A 14,023-nucleotide genomic window follows, 5' to 3' on the forward strand; every position below is an offset into this window, starting at 1 on the left:
GTCACACGGGGGCCGGCGCGAAGACCCGGAGCGGAGCCGGGAGGAGGGGGCGGGGCCTGCTGGTGACGTCAGGCGGAGCCGGCGCGAAGAACGGGACAGGGGGCAGGGCCTGGCGGTGACGTCACGCGGGGGCAGGAGCGGAGCCTGCGGGTGGGGGCGGGGCCTGGCGGCGACGTCACACGGGGGCCGTCGCGAAGACCCGGAGCGGAGCCAGGAGGAGGGGGCGGGGCATGGCGGCAACGTCACGCGTGGGCGGGCGGGAAGACCCGGAGCGGAGTCTTGAAGAGGGGGCGGGGCCTGGAGGTGACGTCAGGCGGAGCCGGCGCGAAGACCCGGACAGGGGGCAGGGCTTGGTGGTGACGTCACTCGGGGCAGGAGCGGAGCCTGCGGGTGGGGGCGGGGCCTGGCGGCGACGGCACACGGGGGCCTGCGCGAAGACCCGGAGCGGAGTCGGGGGCGGGGCCTGGGGGTGACGTCAGTGGGGGGGGGCCGGCGCCAAGGCCCGGAGCGGAGCGCGGGAGGGGGAGCGGAGGCCGGTCCCTTCTGGAGGCCCCTGCGGGCGGGGGGCGCCGTGCGGGCCCCCGGTGATGGGGCTGGGGTGGGGACCCCCGGAGCCCCCGGGGCCCCCGGGGCCCCCGGGGCCGAACCCCGCCCGGGGCCCGGGCCCCGTGGCGGAGAAGGGGCCCGTCGGGGGCATCACCGCCCTGCAGCAGATCCTGGCATCGGGCACCGGAGCCATCGTCACCTCCATCTTCAGTGAGACCCCCAGCCCCCCCCCCCCCGGGGGGCCCGTGGAAGGGGGCGGGGGGCTATCACTCATAATAATAATAATAATAATGATGGCATCGACGAAGCGCTTACTATGTGCAAAGCACTGGTCTAAGCGCTGGGGAGGTTACAGGGTGATCAGGTTGGCCCACGTGGGGCCCGCGGTCTTCACCCCCATTTTACAGATCAATAATAATAATGATGATGGCATTTTATTAAGCGCTTACTATGTGCAGAGCACTGGTCTAAGCGCTGGGGAGGTTACGGGGTGATCAGGTTGGCCCACGTGGGGCCCGCAGTCTTCATCCCCATTTTACAGATCAATAATAATAATGATGATGGCATTTTATTAAGCGCTTACTATGTGCAGAGCACTGGTCTAAGCGCTGGGGAGGTTACGGGGTGATCAGGTTGGCCCACGTGGGGCCCGCGGTCTTCACCCCCATTTTACAGATCAATAATAATAATGATGATGGCATTTTATTAAGCGCTTACTATGTGCAGAGCACTGGTCTAAGCGCTGGGGAGGTTACGGGGTGATCAGGTTGGCCCACGTGGGGCCCGCAGTCTTCATCCCCATTTTACAGATCAATAATAATAATGATGATGGCATTTATTGAGCGCTTACTATGTGCAGAGCACTGGTCTAAGCGCTGGGGAGGTTACGGGGTGATCAGGTTGGCCCACGTGGGGCTCGCAGTCTTCACCCCCATTTTACAGATCAATAATAATAATGATGATGGCATTTTATTAAGCGCTTACTATGTGCAGAGCACTGGTCTAAGCGCTGGGGAGGTTACGGGGTGATCAGGTTGGCCCACGTGGGGCCCGCAGTCTTCATCCCCATTTTACAGATCAATAATAATAATGATGATGGCATTTTATTAAGCGCTTACTATGTGCAGAGCACTGGTCTAAGCGCTGGGGAGGTTACGGGGTGATCAGGTTGGCCCACGTGGGGCCCGCAGTCTTCATCCCCATTTTACAGATCAATAATAATAATGATGATGGTATTTTATTAAGCGCTTACTATGTGCAGAGCACTGGTCTAAGCGCTGGGGAGGTTACAGGGTGATCAGGTTGGCCCACGTGGGGCCCGCAGTCTTCATCCCCATTTTACAGATCAATAATAATAATAATGATGGCCTTTATTAAGCGCTTACTATGTGCAGAGCACTGGTCTAAGCGCTGGGGAGGTTACGGGGTGATCAGGTTGGCCCACGTGGGGCTCGCAGTCTTCATCCCCATTTTCCAGATGAGGTCACTGAGGCTCATAGAAGTGAAGTGACTTGCCCAAGGTCACACAGCAGACGTGTGGCAGAGTCGGGATTCGAACCCATGACCTCTGGCTCCGAAGCCCAGGCTCTTTCCACGGAGCCACGCTGCTTCTCAATCAAGCAATCAATCGTATTTATTGAGCGCATCAATCAATCAGTCGTATTTATTGAGCGCTTACTGTGTGCAGAGCACTGGGCTAAGCGCTTGGGAAGTCCAAGTTGGCAACATGTAGAGGCGGGCCCTACCCAACAGTGGGCTCACAGTCTAAAAGGGGGAGAGAGAAAACCAAACCAAACATACCAACAAGATAAAATAAATAGGATAGCTATGTACAAGTAAAATAAATAAGTAAATAGAGTAATAAATATGTAATTAATCAATCAATCGTATTTATTGAGCGCTTACTGTGTGCAGAGCACTGGACTAAGCGCTTGGGAAGTGCAAGGTGGCAACATATAGAGACGGGCCCTACCCAACAGTGGGCTCACAGTCTAGAAGGGGGAGACAGAAAACAAAACCAAACATACTAACAAAATAAAATAGAGTAGATATGTACAAGTACAATAAATAAATAGAGTAATAAATATGTAATCAATCAATAAATCGTATTTATTGAGCGCTATGTGCAGAGCACTGTGCTAAGCGCTTGGGAAGTCCAAGTTGGCAACCTATAGAGACGGTCCCTACCCAACAGTGGGCTCACAGTCTAAAAGGGGGAGACAGAAAACAAAACCAAACATACTAATAAAATAAATAGAATAGATATGTACAAGTAAAATAAATAAGTAGAGTAATAAATATGTACAAACGGTAAGATGGGATGGAGAGGGGGACGAGGGGGAGAGGAAGGAAGGGGATATTATTATTATTATTACTATTATTATTATAATGATGGCATTGATTAAGTGCTTACTATGTGCAAAGCAATTAATCAATCGTATTTATTGAGCGCTTACTGTGTGCAGAGCACTGTTCTAAGCGCTGGGGAGGTTACAGGGTGATCAGGCTGGCCCACGTGGGGCTCGCAGTCTCCATCCCCATTTTACAGATGAGGTCTCCTTCCCCTCCCCACAGCACTTGTATATATTTCTACAGATTTTTTACTCTATTTTACTTATGCATATTTACCCCTCCCCACAGTACAGATTTATTACTCTATTTATTTTACCTGTACATATTTACTGTTCTGATTATTTTGTTAATAATGTGCATAGAGCTTTAATTCTATTTGTTCTGACGATTCCGACATCTGTCTCCATGTTTTGTTGTCTGTCTCCCCCTTCTAGACTGTGAGCCCGTTGTTGGGTAGGAATCGTCTCTATGTGCTGCCAACTTGTACTTTCCAAGCGCTTAGTACAGTGCTCTGCACACAGTAAGCGCTTAATAAATACGATTGAATGAATGAATGAAAGGTAACTGAGGCCCAGAGAAGTGAAGTGACTTGCCCAAAGTCACACAGCTGACAAGTGGCGGAACCGGGATTTGAACCCATGACCTCTGACTCCAAAGCCCGGGCTCTTTCCACTGAGCCAATCCTATTTATTTCCCCAGAACTCAGCACACAGAAAGCGCTCAATAAATACGATTGAATGAATGAATTTATGTGGCCCACGTGCCTGGGGACTTTCATTCATTCCATCCTATTTATTTCCCAAGCACTTAGTCCAGCGCTCAGCACACAGTAAGCGCTCAATAAATACGATTGAATGAATGAATGTATATGGCCCACGTGCCTGGGGACTTTCATTTATTCCATCCTATTTATTTCCCCAGCGCTTAGTCCAGTACTCAGCACACAGTAAGTGCTCAATAAATATGATTGAATAAATGAATTTATGTGGCCCACGTGCCTGGGGACTTTCATTCATTCCATCCTATTTCCCCAGCACTTAGTCCAGTGCTCAGCACACAGTAAGCGCTCAATAAATATGATTGAATGAATGAATTTAGGTGGCCCACGTGCCTGGGGACTTTCATTCATTCAATCCTATTTATTTCCCCAGCGCCAAATCTTTGGCAAAAATCTTACCAAATTTTGCCAACTTGGACTTCCCAAGTGCTTAGTCCAGTGCTCTGCACACAGTAAGCGCTCAATAAATACGATTGAATGAATGAATATAGGTGACCCACGTGCCTGGGGACTTTCATTCATTCAATCGTATTTATTGAGCGCTTACTGTATGCAGAGCACTGGACTAAGCGCTTGGAGTTTTTCCCATCCAGAGCGTGGGAATGGGGGGCTTGCCCTTGTCGGCTGCGAAGTGACCTTGGGCAAGCAGCTCAGTGGGATAAACACGGGCTTTGGAGTCAGAGGTCATGGGTTCAAATTCTGGCTCCGCCAATTGTCAGCTGTGTGACTTTGGGCAAGTCACTTCACTTCTCCGTGCCTCAGTTACCTCATCTGTAAAATGGGGATTAAGACTGTGAGCTCCACGTGGGACAACCTGATCACCTTGTATCCCTCCAATGCTTAGAACAGTGCTTTGCACATAGTAAACGCTTAACAAATACCACTATTATTATTATGATTACGATTATTATTATAACTGTGTGCAGAGCACTGTAGTAAGCGCTTGGGAAGTACAAGTCGGCAACATTTAGAGACGGTCCCTTATCATCTGTGTACTTTGGGCAAGTCACTTCATTTCCCTGGGCCTCAGTTCTCTCATCTGTAAAATAGGGATTGAAACTGGGAGCCCTAAGTGGGACAACCTGATCACCTTGTATCCCCCCCAGTGCCTAGAACAGTGCTTGGCACATAGCAAGCGCTTAACAAATGCCATCATTATTATTATTATTATTATTTTTATTTCGCTTCACTTCTCTGGGCCTCAGTTCCCTCATCTCTAAAATGGGGTATGAGACTGTGAGTCCCACATGGAACAGGGACTGTGTCCAACTCTATTTGCTTGTATCCACCCAGCGCTTAGTACAGTGCCTGGCACATAGTAAGCGCTTAACAAATGCTGTCATTATTATTATTATTATTTCGCTTCACTTCTCTGGGCCTCAGTTCCCTCATCTCTAAAATGGGGTATGAGACTGTGAGTCCCACATGGGACAGGGACTGTGTCCAACTCTATTTGCTTGTATCCACCCAGCGCTTAGTACAATGCCTGGCACATAGTAAGTGCTTAACAAATGCCATTATTATTATTATTATTTCGCTTCACTTCTCTGGGCATTGGTTCCCTCATCTCTGAAATGGGGTATGAGACTGTGAGTCCCACATGGGACAGGGACTGTGTCCAACTCTATTTGCTTGTATCCACCCAGCGCTTAGTACAGTGCCTGGCACATAGTAAGTGCTTAACAAATGCCATCATCATTATTATTATTATTATTATTATTATTATTATTTCGCTTCACTTCTCTGGGCATCGGTTCCCTCATCTCTAAAATGGGGTATGAGACTGTGAGTCCCACATGGGACAGGGACTGTATCCAACTCTATTTGCTTGCATCCACCCAGCGCTTAGTACAGTGCCTGGCGCATAGTAAGTGCTTAACAAATGCCATTATTATTATTATTATTATTATTTCGCTTCACTTCTCTGGGCCTCAGTTCCCTCATCTCTATAATGGGGTATGAGACTGTGAGTCCCACATGGGACAGGGACTGTGTCCAACTCTATTTGCTTGCATCCACCCAGCGCTTAGTACAGTGCCTGGCACATAGTAAGTGCTTAACAAATGCCATCATCATCATCATCATCATCAATCGTATTTATTGAGCGCTTACTATGTGCAGAGCACTGTACTAAGCGCTTGGGAAGTACAAATTGGCAACATATAGAGACAGTCCCTACCCAACAGTGGGCTCACAGTCTAAAAGGGGGAGACAGAGAACAAAACCAAACATACTAACAAAATAAAATAAATAGGATAGATATGTACAAGTAAAATCAATCAATAAATAAATAGAGTAATAAATATGTACAAACATATATACATATATACAGGTGCTGTGGGGAAGGGAAGGAGGTAAGATGGAGGGGATGGAGAGGGGGAGAGGAAGGAAGGGGCTCAGTCTGGGAAGGCCTCATCATCATTATTATTATTATTATTATTTCACTTCACTTCTCTGGGCATCAGTTCCCTCATCTCTAAAATGGGGTATGAGACTGTGAGTCCCACATGGGACAGGGACTGTATCCAACTCTATTTGCTTGCATCCACCCAGCGCTTAGTACAGTGCCTGGCACATAGTAAGGGCTTAACAAATACCATCCTTATTATTGAGGAGAGAGGGCATCTTTTGTTTGGCAGCAGTGGCCCTATGGGCTGGGGAAGATATGTGAGGGAAGAGGACCCCTTTTTACGGTCTATGTTAAGCACTTACTGCATCCTAAATCCTGCATACTAAGCGCTGGGGTAAGTAATAATAGTAATAATAATGATGGCATTTGCTAAGCACTTTCTATATTCCAAGCACTGTTCTGAGCGCTGGGGAGGATACAAGGTGATCAGGTTGTCCCACGTGGGGCTCAAAGACTTAATCCCCATTTTACATTTGTGTGACTTTGGGCAAGTCACTTAACTTCTCTGTGCCTCAGTTACCTCGTCTGGAAAATGGGGATTAAGACTGTGAGCCCCCTGTGGGACAACCTGATCACCTTGTAACCTCCCCAGCGCTTAGAACAGTGCTTTGCACATAGTAAGCACTTAATAAATGCATTATTATTAAGCGCTTAGTACAGTGCTCTGCACACAGTAAGCGCTCAATAAATACGATTGATTGATTGATTTACAGATGAGGTAACTGAGGCACAGAGAAGTTAAGTGACTTGTAAGCTTGTTAGACTATAGACTGGGTAGACTTTAAGTGCGTTGTAGGCCGGGAATGTGTTTGTTCAGTGTTGTACTCTCCCAAGTGCGTAGTGTAATAATAATAATAATGATGATGATGATGGCATTTGTTAAGCGCTTACTATGTGCAAAGCACTGTTCTAAGCGCTGGGGGGGATACAGGGTGATCAGGTTGTCCCACGTGGGGCTCACAGTCTTCATCCCCATTTTACAGATGAGGTAACTGAGACTCCGAGAAGTTAATCAATCGTATTTATTGAGAACTTAAACTGTGTGCAGAGCACTGTACTAAGCTCTTGGGAAGTACAAGTTGGCAAGTTAAGTGACTTGCCCAAGGTCACACAGCAGACAAATGGCGGAGCCGGGATTCACACCCATGACGGCTGAATCCAAAGCCCGTGCTCTTTCCACTGAGCCACGCCGCTTCTGCACACAGTGTTCTGCACACAGGGAGCACTCAGTAAATACCATGGACTGACTAGATATAAGCTAGTCGTCAGGGTGGACACAGCCTCAGCCCCACGTGGGGGCTCACAGTCTTCATCCCCATTTTACAGATGAGGGAATTGAGGCCCAAAGAAGTGAAGTGACTTGCCCACGGTCATTCAGCAGACAAATGGTGGGGCCGGGATTAGGATCCATGACTTTCTGATTCCCTGACCCGTGATCAGAGAATCAGCATGGCTCAGTGGAAAGAGCCCGGGCTTTGGAGTCAGAGGTCATGGGTTCGAACCCCGGCTCCACCACGTGTCTGCTGTGGGACCTTGGGCAAGTCACTTAACTTCTCGGAGCCTCAGTTACCTCACCTTAAAAATGGGGATGATAACTGTGAGCCCCATTGGGGACAACCTGATCACCTTGTATCCCCCCCAGCGCTTAGAACAGTGCTTTGCACATAGTAAGTGCTTAACAAATGCTATTATTATTATTATATTATATATTGTATTATATTATTATTATAATATTATATATTAGATTATATTATTATACTATTGCTCTATTTATTTATTTTGCTTGTACCTATCTATTCTATTTATTTTATTTTGTTAGTATGTTTGGTTTTGTTCTCTGTCTCCCCCTTTTAGACTGTGAGCCCACTCTTGGGTAGGGACTGTCACTATATGTTGCCAATTTGTACTTCCCAAGCGCTTAGTACAGTGCTCTGCACACAGTAAGCGCTTAATAAATACAATTGATGATGATGATGATGATTATTATGATCTATCCACTAAACCGTGACCAGCCGGCCACCTCAGTGGGCTGAGCCTCTCTCTCCCCCTCACAGTGACTCCCTTGGATGTGGTGAAAGTCCGGCTTCAGTCCCAGCGCAGTGCCCCCACCCAAGGTAAATGCGGGCTGGGGGTGGGCAGAGGGTAAGCTCACTGTGGGCAGCCAATGTGTCTGCTCTGCACCAAGTAAGCGCTCAATAAATACGATTGAATCGAATGAATGAATGTTTATAATTCTACTGTACTCTCCCAAGCGCTCAGTCCAGTGCTCTGCACACAGTAAGCGCCCAGTAAATACGAACGAAAGGGTAGGGACTGGGGGTGGGCAAGCCTTCCCCTAAATTGCCGTGTGTTGGATGTTTCAGAGCTGGCCTCTCCTCAGGGTCCCTGGACCCTCCGGTATGGGAAATGTGAGTGACGCGGATGGCGGTGGGGGAGACTTAGTTTGGAGTAGGGGCCCCCTCCCGCGACCCCCCAGAGCCTTTCCTTGGGGGGGGGACAAGGAACCCGGGCTAGCAGGGGAGGGGGCGTTGGGAGGGAGTGACTTTGGGGGAGGGAAGGTTCAGGCTGGTTGGGGTTCCAGGCCGGGGTAGGGCACTTAGTATGGTGCTCTGCACCAGAAAGCGCTCAATAAATGCAACTGAATGAATAACCGTTCCCCCCTGCCCCCCCAAAAATCCCTACCCCAGGGAGGTGCTTCCTGTACTGCAACGGGATCTTGGAGCTGCCCTATGTGTGTCAGAACGGAGGCCGCTGTGCCTCTTGGTATCCGAGCCCTACCCACTTCACCGGCACCATGGTAAGGAAGGTCGTCCCCCTCTTGCCCGGCTCCCTGCCCCCTCTGGACCTCGCTCTGGCCCTGGGGGAGACCGAGGAGGCCTGTTTTGGGGGGTTCAGGACCCCCCCCCCCCACAACTAGATCGGAAGCTCCTGGTGACCGGGTTGGGCGTCAGTTACTCTGAGCGCTCAGTACAGTGCGCTGTACCCAGAGGGTGCTCAGTCGGTGCTCCTGCCACCGCCATTGTGTCCCGTCCTCCCGCAGGATGCCTTTGTAAAGATCATCCGCCAGGAGGGAGCCCGGACCCTGTGGAGTGGCCTCCCGCCTACACTGTGAGTGCTCCCTCTTTTCCCCCCACCTTGGGAGTGCTGCCTCTTTTCCCCCGACCCTGGGAGTGCTGCCTCCTTTCCCCTCACCCTGGGAGTGTGCCTTGCTTTCCCCTCACCCTGGGAGTGCTCCTTCCTTTCCCCTCACCCTCTGAGTGCTCCCTCCTTCCCCCCTTCACCCTGGGAATGCTCCTTCCTTTCCCCTCACCCTGGGAGTGCTGCCTCCTTTCCCCTCACCCTCTGAGTGCTCCTTCCTTTCCCCCGACCCTGAGAGTGCTCCCTCCTTTCCCCTCACACTCTGAGTGCTCCTTCCTTTCCCCCCACCCTGAGAGTGCTCCCTTCTTTCCCCTCACCCTGGGAGTGCTCCTTCCTTTCCCCTCACCCTCTGAGTGCTCCTTCCTTTCCCCTCACCCTGGGAGTGCTTCCTTTTCTCCCCCCACCCTGGGAGTGCTGCCTTCTTTCCCCTCACCCTGGAAGTGCTCCCCTCTGAGTGCTCCCTCCTTCCCCCCTCACCCCGGGAATGCTCCTTCCTTTCCCCTCCCCCGGGAGTGCTGCCTCCTTTCCCCTCACCCTCTGAGTGCTCCTTCCTTTCCCCCCACCCTGGGAGTGCTGCCTCCTTTCCCCTCACCCTCTGAGTGCTCCTTCCTTTCCCCTCACCCTGGGAGTGCTCCTTCCTTTCCCCTCACCCTGGGAATGCTTCCTCTTTTCCCCCAACCCTGGAAGTGCTGCCTCCTTTCCCCTTACCCTGGGAGTGCTGCCTTCCTTTCCCCTCACCCTGGGAGTGCTCCTTCCTTTCCCCTCACCCTCTGAGTGCTCCCTCCTTCCCCCCCCCCCCCCCGGGAGTGCGCCTTCCTTTCCTCTCACCCTGGGAGTGCTCCTTCCTTTCCCCTCACCCTGGGAATGCTTCCTCTTTTCCCCCAACCCTGGATGTGCTGCCTCCTTTCCCCTCACCCTGGGAGTGTGCCTTCCTTTCCCCTCACCCTGGGAGTGCTCCTTCCTTTCCCCTCACCCTCTGAGTGCTCCCTCCTTCCCTCCCACCCCCCACCCTGGGAGTGCGCCTTCCTTTCCTCTCACCCTGGGAGTGCTCTTTCCTTTCCCCTCACCCTTCCTCCCCCCCCCCCCACCCCCCCCTGGTAGTGCTCTTTCCTTTCCCCTAACCATGGGAGTGCTACCTCCTTTCCTCTCACCCTCTGAGTGCTCCTTCCTTCCCCCTCACCCTGGGAGTCCTCCCTCCTTTCCCCTAACCGTGGGAGTGCTCCCTCCTTTCCCCCCACCCTAGGAGTGCTCCTTCCTTTCTCCTCACTCTGGGAGTGCTCTCTCCCTTCCCCCCTATTGTGGGAACCCTCTCCCCACTCACTGAGAATCCTCCTCCCACCCCTGCCCCCTTCCCTCCACCCCCCCGAAGCACACAGTCAGTGCTCCGTGTCCGGCGGGGGGGAGCGAGGAGGTGGAGACAGCGGCTGAGCCCCCGCGGTGACTTGCAGGGTGATGGCCGTCCCCGCCACGGCCATTTACTTCACCACCTACGACCAGCTCCGCAGCTTCCTGAGCCACCACAGTGCCACGCCTGACCTCTTCGCCCCACTGGTGGCAGGAGCCGTGGCCCGGCGTGAGTGCCCCCCGCGCCCTCTGCCCCGTGGGTGCTATTGGGGATCCCTCTGCGGGTTCCTCCACCACTCGGGGGGCTCCTATATGTCCCTCAGCTGTTTTGGGGGGGCTCCCACGTATCCCTCTGTCATGTAAGAGGGATCCCACGTATCCCTCTGCCGCCCAAGGGGGGCTCTTGTGTATCCCTCTACCATTCATTCATTCATTCAATCGTATTTTTCGAGCGCTTACTGTGTGCAGAGCACTGTACTAAGCGCTTGGGAAGTACAATTCGGTGACATATAGAGACGGTTCGTACCCAACAACAGGCTCACAATCTAGAAGGGGGAGACAGACAACAAAACAAAACATGTAGGCATGTAGAAATTAACTTGGCAAAGCAGAGGCCTTATTCAATGGAAGATATACACCTCTAAACCTACTTTTTTTTGAGGATGTGCCCTATATTAAAACGGAAAATGGTTATGTATAAGCATGTTACTACCTAGGGAGTATCCCTTTGCTCTCTGGGGGTTGGGGGGACTCCCATGTATCCCTCTGCCATCCAGGTGGGCTCTTGTGTATCCCTCAGCTGTCTGAGGGATTTTAGACTGTGAGCCCACTGCTGGGTAGGGACTGTCTCTATATGTTACCAACTTGTACTTCCCAAGCGCTTAGTACAGTGCTCTGCACACAGTAAGTGCTCAATAAATATGATTGATGATGATGATGATGATGATGATGAGGGAGGCTCCCACATAGCTCACTGTCGCCTAAAAGAGTTCCCATGTATCCCTCAGCCGCCCAAGGGGGGCTCTTGTTTAGCCCTCCACCACCTAGGGAGTGGGAGTATCCCTTTCCTCTCTGGGGGATGAGGAGGACTCCCACGTGTCCCTCTGTCATCCGAGTGGGCTCCCGCGTATCCCTCCACCACCCAAAGGAGGGACGGCCCCCCATTTATCCTTTCCCCCTCATGCCCCCATTGTCTCCCTCCACCCCGAGGAGAGGCTGTTGTCCCAGGGCCGGCTCCATCCCTGCCCCAATCCTTCAACTCTGAGTCCCCGGATAGGAGGGAGGGGGCTGCCCCTCCGGCCAGCTGGCGTGATGCCCACACCGTTCCCGCCTCCCGCAGTGGGCACCGTGACAGTGGTCAGCCCCCTGGAACTGGTTCGCACGAAGCTGCAGTCTCAGTCACTGACATACCAGGAGCTGTGCGTGTCCATCCGCGGGGCCGTGGCCCAGGGCGGCTGGCGTTCTCTGTGGCGGGGCTGGGGCCCCACCGTGCTGCGCGATGTGCCCTTCTCAGGTGCGGCCCGGGGCCGGGGCGGGGGGGTGGACGGGCAAGGGGGCGGCGGCACGGAGCTGTGGGGCCTCCTCCCACCCCGTGCCCCCTCCATCACCGCCCCCTTCTAGCGCTGTACTGGTTTAACTACGAGCTGGTGAAGCGTCGTCTGGAAGAATGGATGCAATCGGACCAGGCGTCGGTCAGCGTCAGCTTCCTGGCCGGAGCCCTCTCTGGGACGGTGAGGACTGGGACCAAGACGGGGGGGCCCGGCTGGATGCGGGGGATTGGAATGGGGTGGCTGATGTTGGGGGGGCTTTTTCACTCCTCCTCTGCAGGTGGCAGCGGCCTTGACCCTGCCCTTTGATGTGGTCAAGACACATCGGCAGATCGACCTGGGCAAAGTGGAGCCCCAGAGAGGTGGGTGGGTGCTTGGTTGTGGGTGGGTGGGTATAACTGGGTTGGTGGGTCGGTGTAGTCGGGGCCTCAGAGACCCCACTGGGCCGGCCAGTGGAAGGGGTCGGATGGAGTCCGGGCGAAGGGGCGACCTCCGGGGGTCCGCCTCCCCCTCACCCCCCACCCCTCCCCACAGTAACGTCTCCCCGCTCCCCATCCACTTGGCTGCTGCTGCGACAAATTCGAGTGGAGTCGGGAACCCGGGGGCTTTTCGCAGGTGAGAGTCTGGGCCTGGGGGCCGGAGGGCTGGGGGGACGGAGGTGGTCGTAGAGCCTGGTTGGGGTTGGGCACCGGGGTGGCACCGGAGCCCGGCCAGGGGCGGGGAGGCCCAGAGGTTGGGGCCAGGGGGCCTTTGTTGACCGGGACTCTGCCCTGGCATGTGTGGCTGGTTCTGGGGACTGGGAGGGTGACCCTTGCCCTTCCCTGCCCCTCCCCCTGGTTCCAGGCTTCCTGCCACGGGTCATTAAGGTGGCTCCCGCCTGCGCCATCATGATCAGCACCTATGAGTTTGGCAAGAGCTTCTTCCTGCAGGCCAACCAGGAGCGACACCGAGTGGGATCCTGAGCGGAGCGGGGCGGGGGGGCGCCCGGCCAGGCTCCCCCTTCCCACCGCCTTTAGTCCCGCTGCCTGCTTCCCCCCGGGGGGATGGGGGGGGCACTCCCTGAGCCAGTCAAGTGCCTTTTCCCCCCATTCTGGGGCAGGGGGCTCGCTTTGAGCCCCTCTTCCCCCGATTCCGTGCAGCACCCCCAGCTACATGGGAAGAGACTACTACTCCCTGGAGACCAAACCACGCCCCCCCCACCCCCAATTCCTCTTTCAGGGCACCCCACCCCTTCTCCAGCCCTGGTGAGAACTGGACCCCCACCCCCAACACACCTCATCCTAGTATGTCCAAAGAGAATAAAACCTTTCTACCCTGCACCGATCTCTCTGTCTGTTGCCTTTAGGTCAATTAAATACGATTTATTGAGCCCCCCCGGAGCCTCCACAAACCCTCCTGGACCTCCCTTTCCTCCCACAGCCCCCTCAGCCTGACTGAAACCCGGGTCCGGGGTTGGGGTGGTCCTGGCCTGCTTCAGGATTGGGAGTGGCCCTGCCCCACCCTGATGTACTTCCCTCCAGCCCTTATCTGAGAGGCCAGAGAGAGTGAACAAGTGCATGGATGAGTGTGTGTGTCATTCAGTCGTATTTATTGAGCACTTATTAATAATAATAATAATAATAACGATGGCATTTGTTGAGCGCTTACTATGTGCGAAGCACTGTTCTAAGCACTGGGGGTGATAAAGGGTGATCAGGTTGTCCCACGTGGGCTCACAGTCTTAATCCCCATTTTACAGATGCGGTTACTGAGGCACAGAGAAGTGAAGTGCCTTGCAGAAGTGGCGGAGCTGGGATTAGAACCCACGTCCTCCGGCTCCCAAGCCCGTGCTCTTTCCACTGAGCCCCGCTGCTTCTTATTGTGTGCAGAGTGCTGTACTGAGCGCTCCGGAGACAGACACATCACTGT

General features: G+C 53.4%; 1 protein-coding gene across 1 annotated transcript; it reads left to right on the top strand.

Moving 5' to 3' along the window:
* Nucleotides 1-230: 230 nt before the first annotated feature.
* On the top strand, nt 231-13,426 carry SLC25A39 (solute carrier family 25 member 39). Its single transcript, XM_038754274.1, has 12 exons — nt 231-469; nt 617-756; nt 8,141-8,200; nt 8,450-8,494; nt 8,774-8,883; nt 9,127-9,194; nt 10,673-10,797; nt 11,908-12,081; nt 12,189-12,298; nt 12,396-12,477; nt 12,650-12,730; nt 12,959-13,426. Exons 1-12 carry the CDS (start codon nt 231-233, stop codon nt 13,075-13,077), a joined length of 1,353 nt encoding a protein of 450 aa, XP_038610202.1. The 3' UTR covers nt 13,078-13,426.
* Nucleotides 13,427-14,023: the final 597 nt, after the last annotated feature.

The sequence above is a fragment of the Tachyglossus aculeatus genome, chromosome 11 (assembly GCF_015852505.1).
Source record: "Tachyglossus aculeatus isolate mTacAcu1 chromosome 11, mTacAcu1.pri, whole genome shotgun sequence".
Lineage (NCBI taxonomy): Eukaryota > Metazoa > Chordata > Mammalia > Monotremata > Tachyglossidae > Tachyglossus > Tachyglossus aculeatus.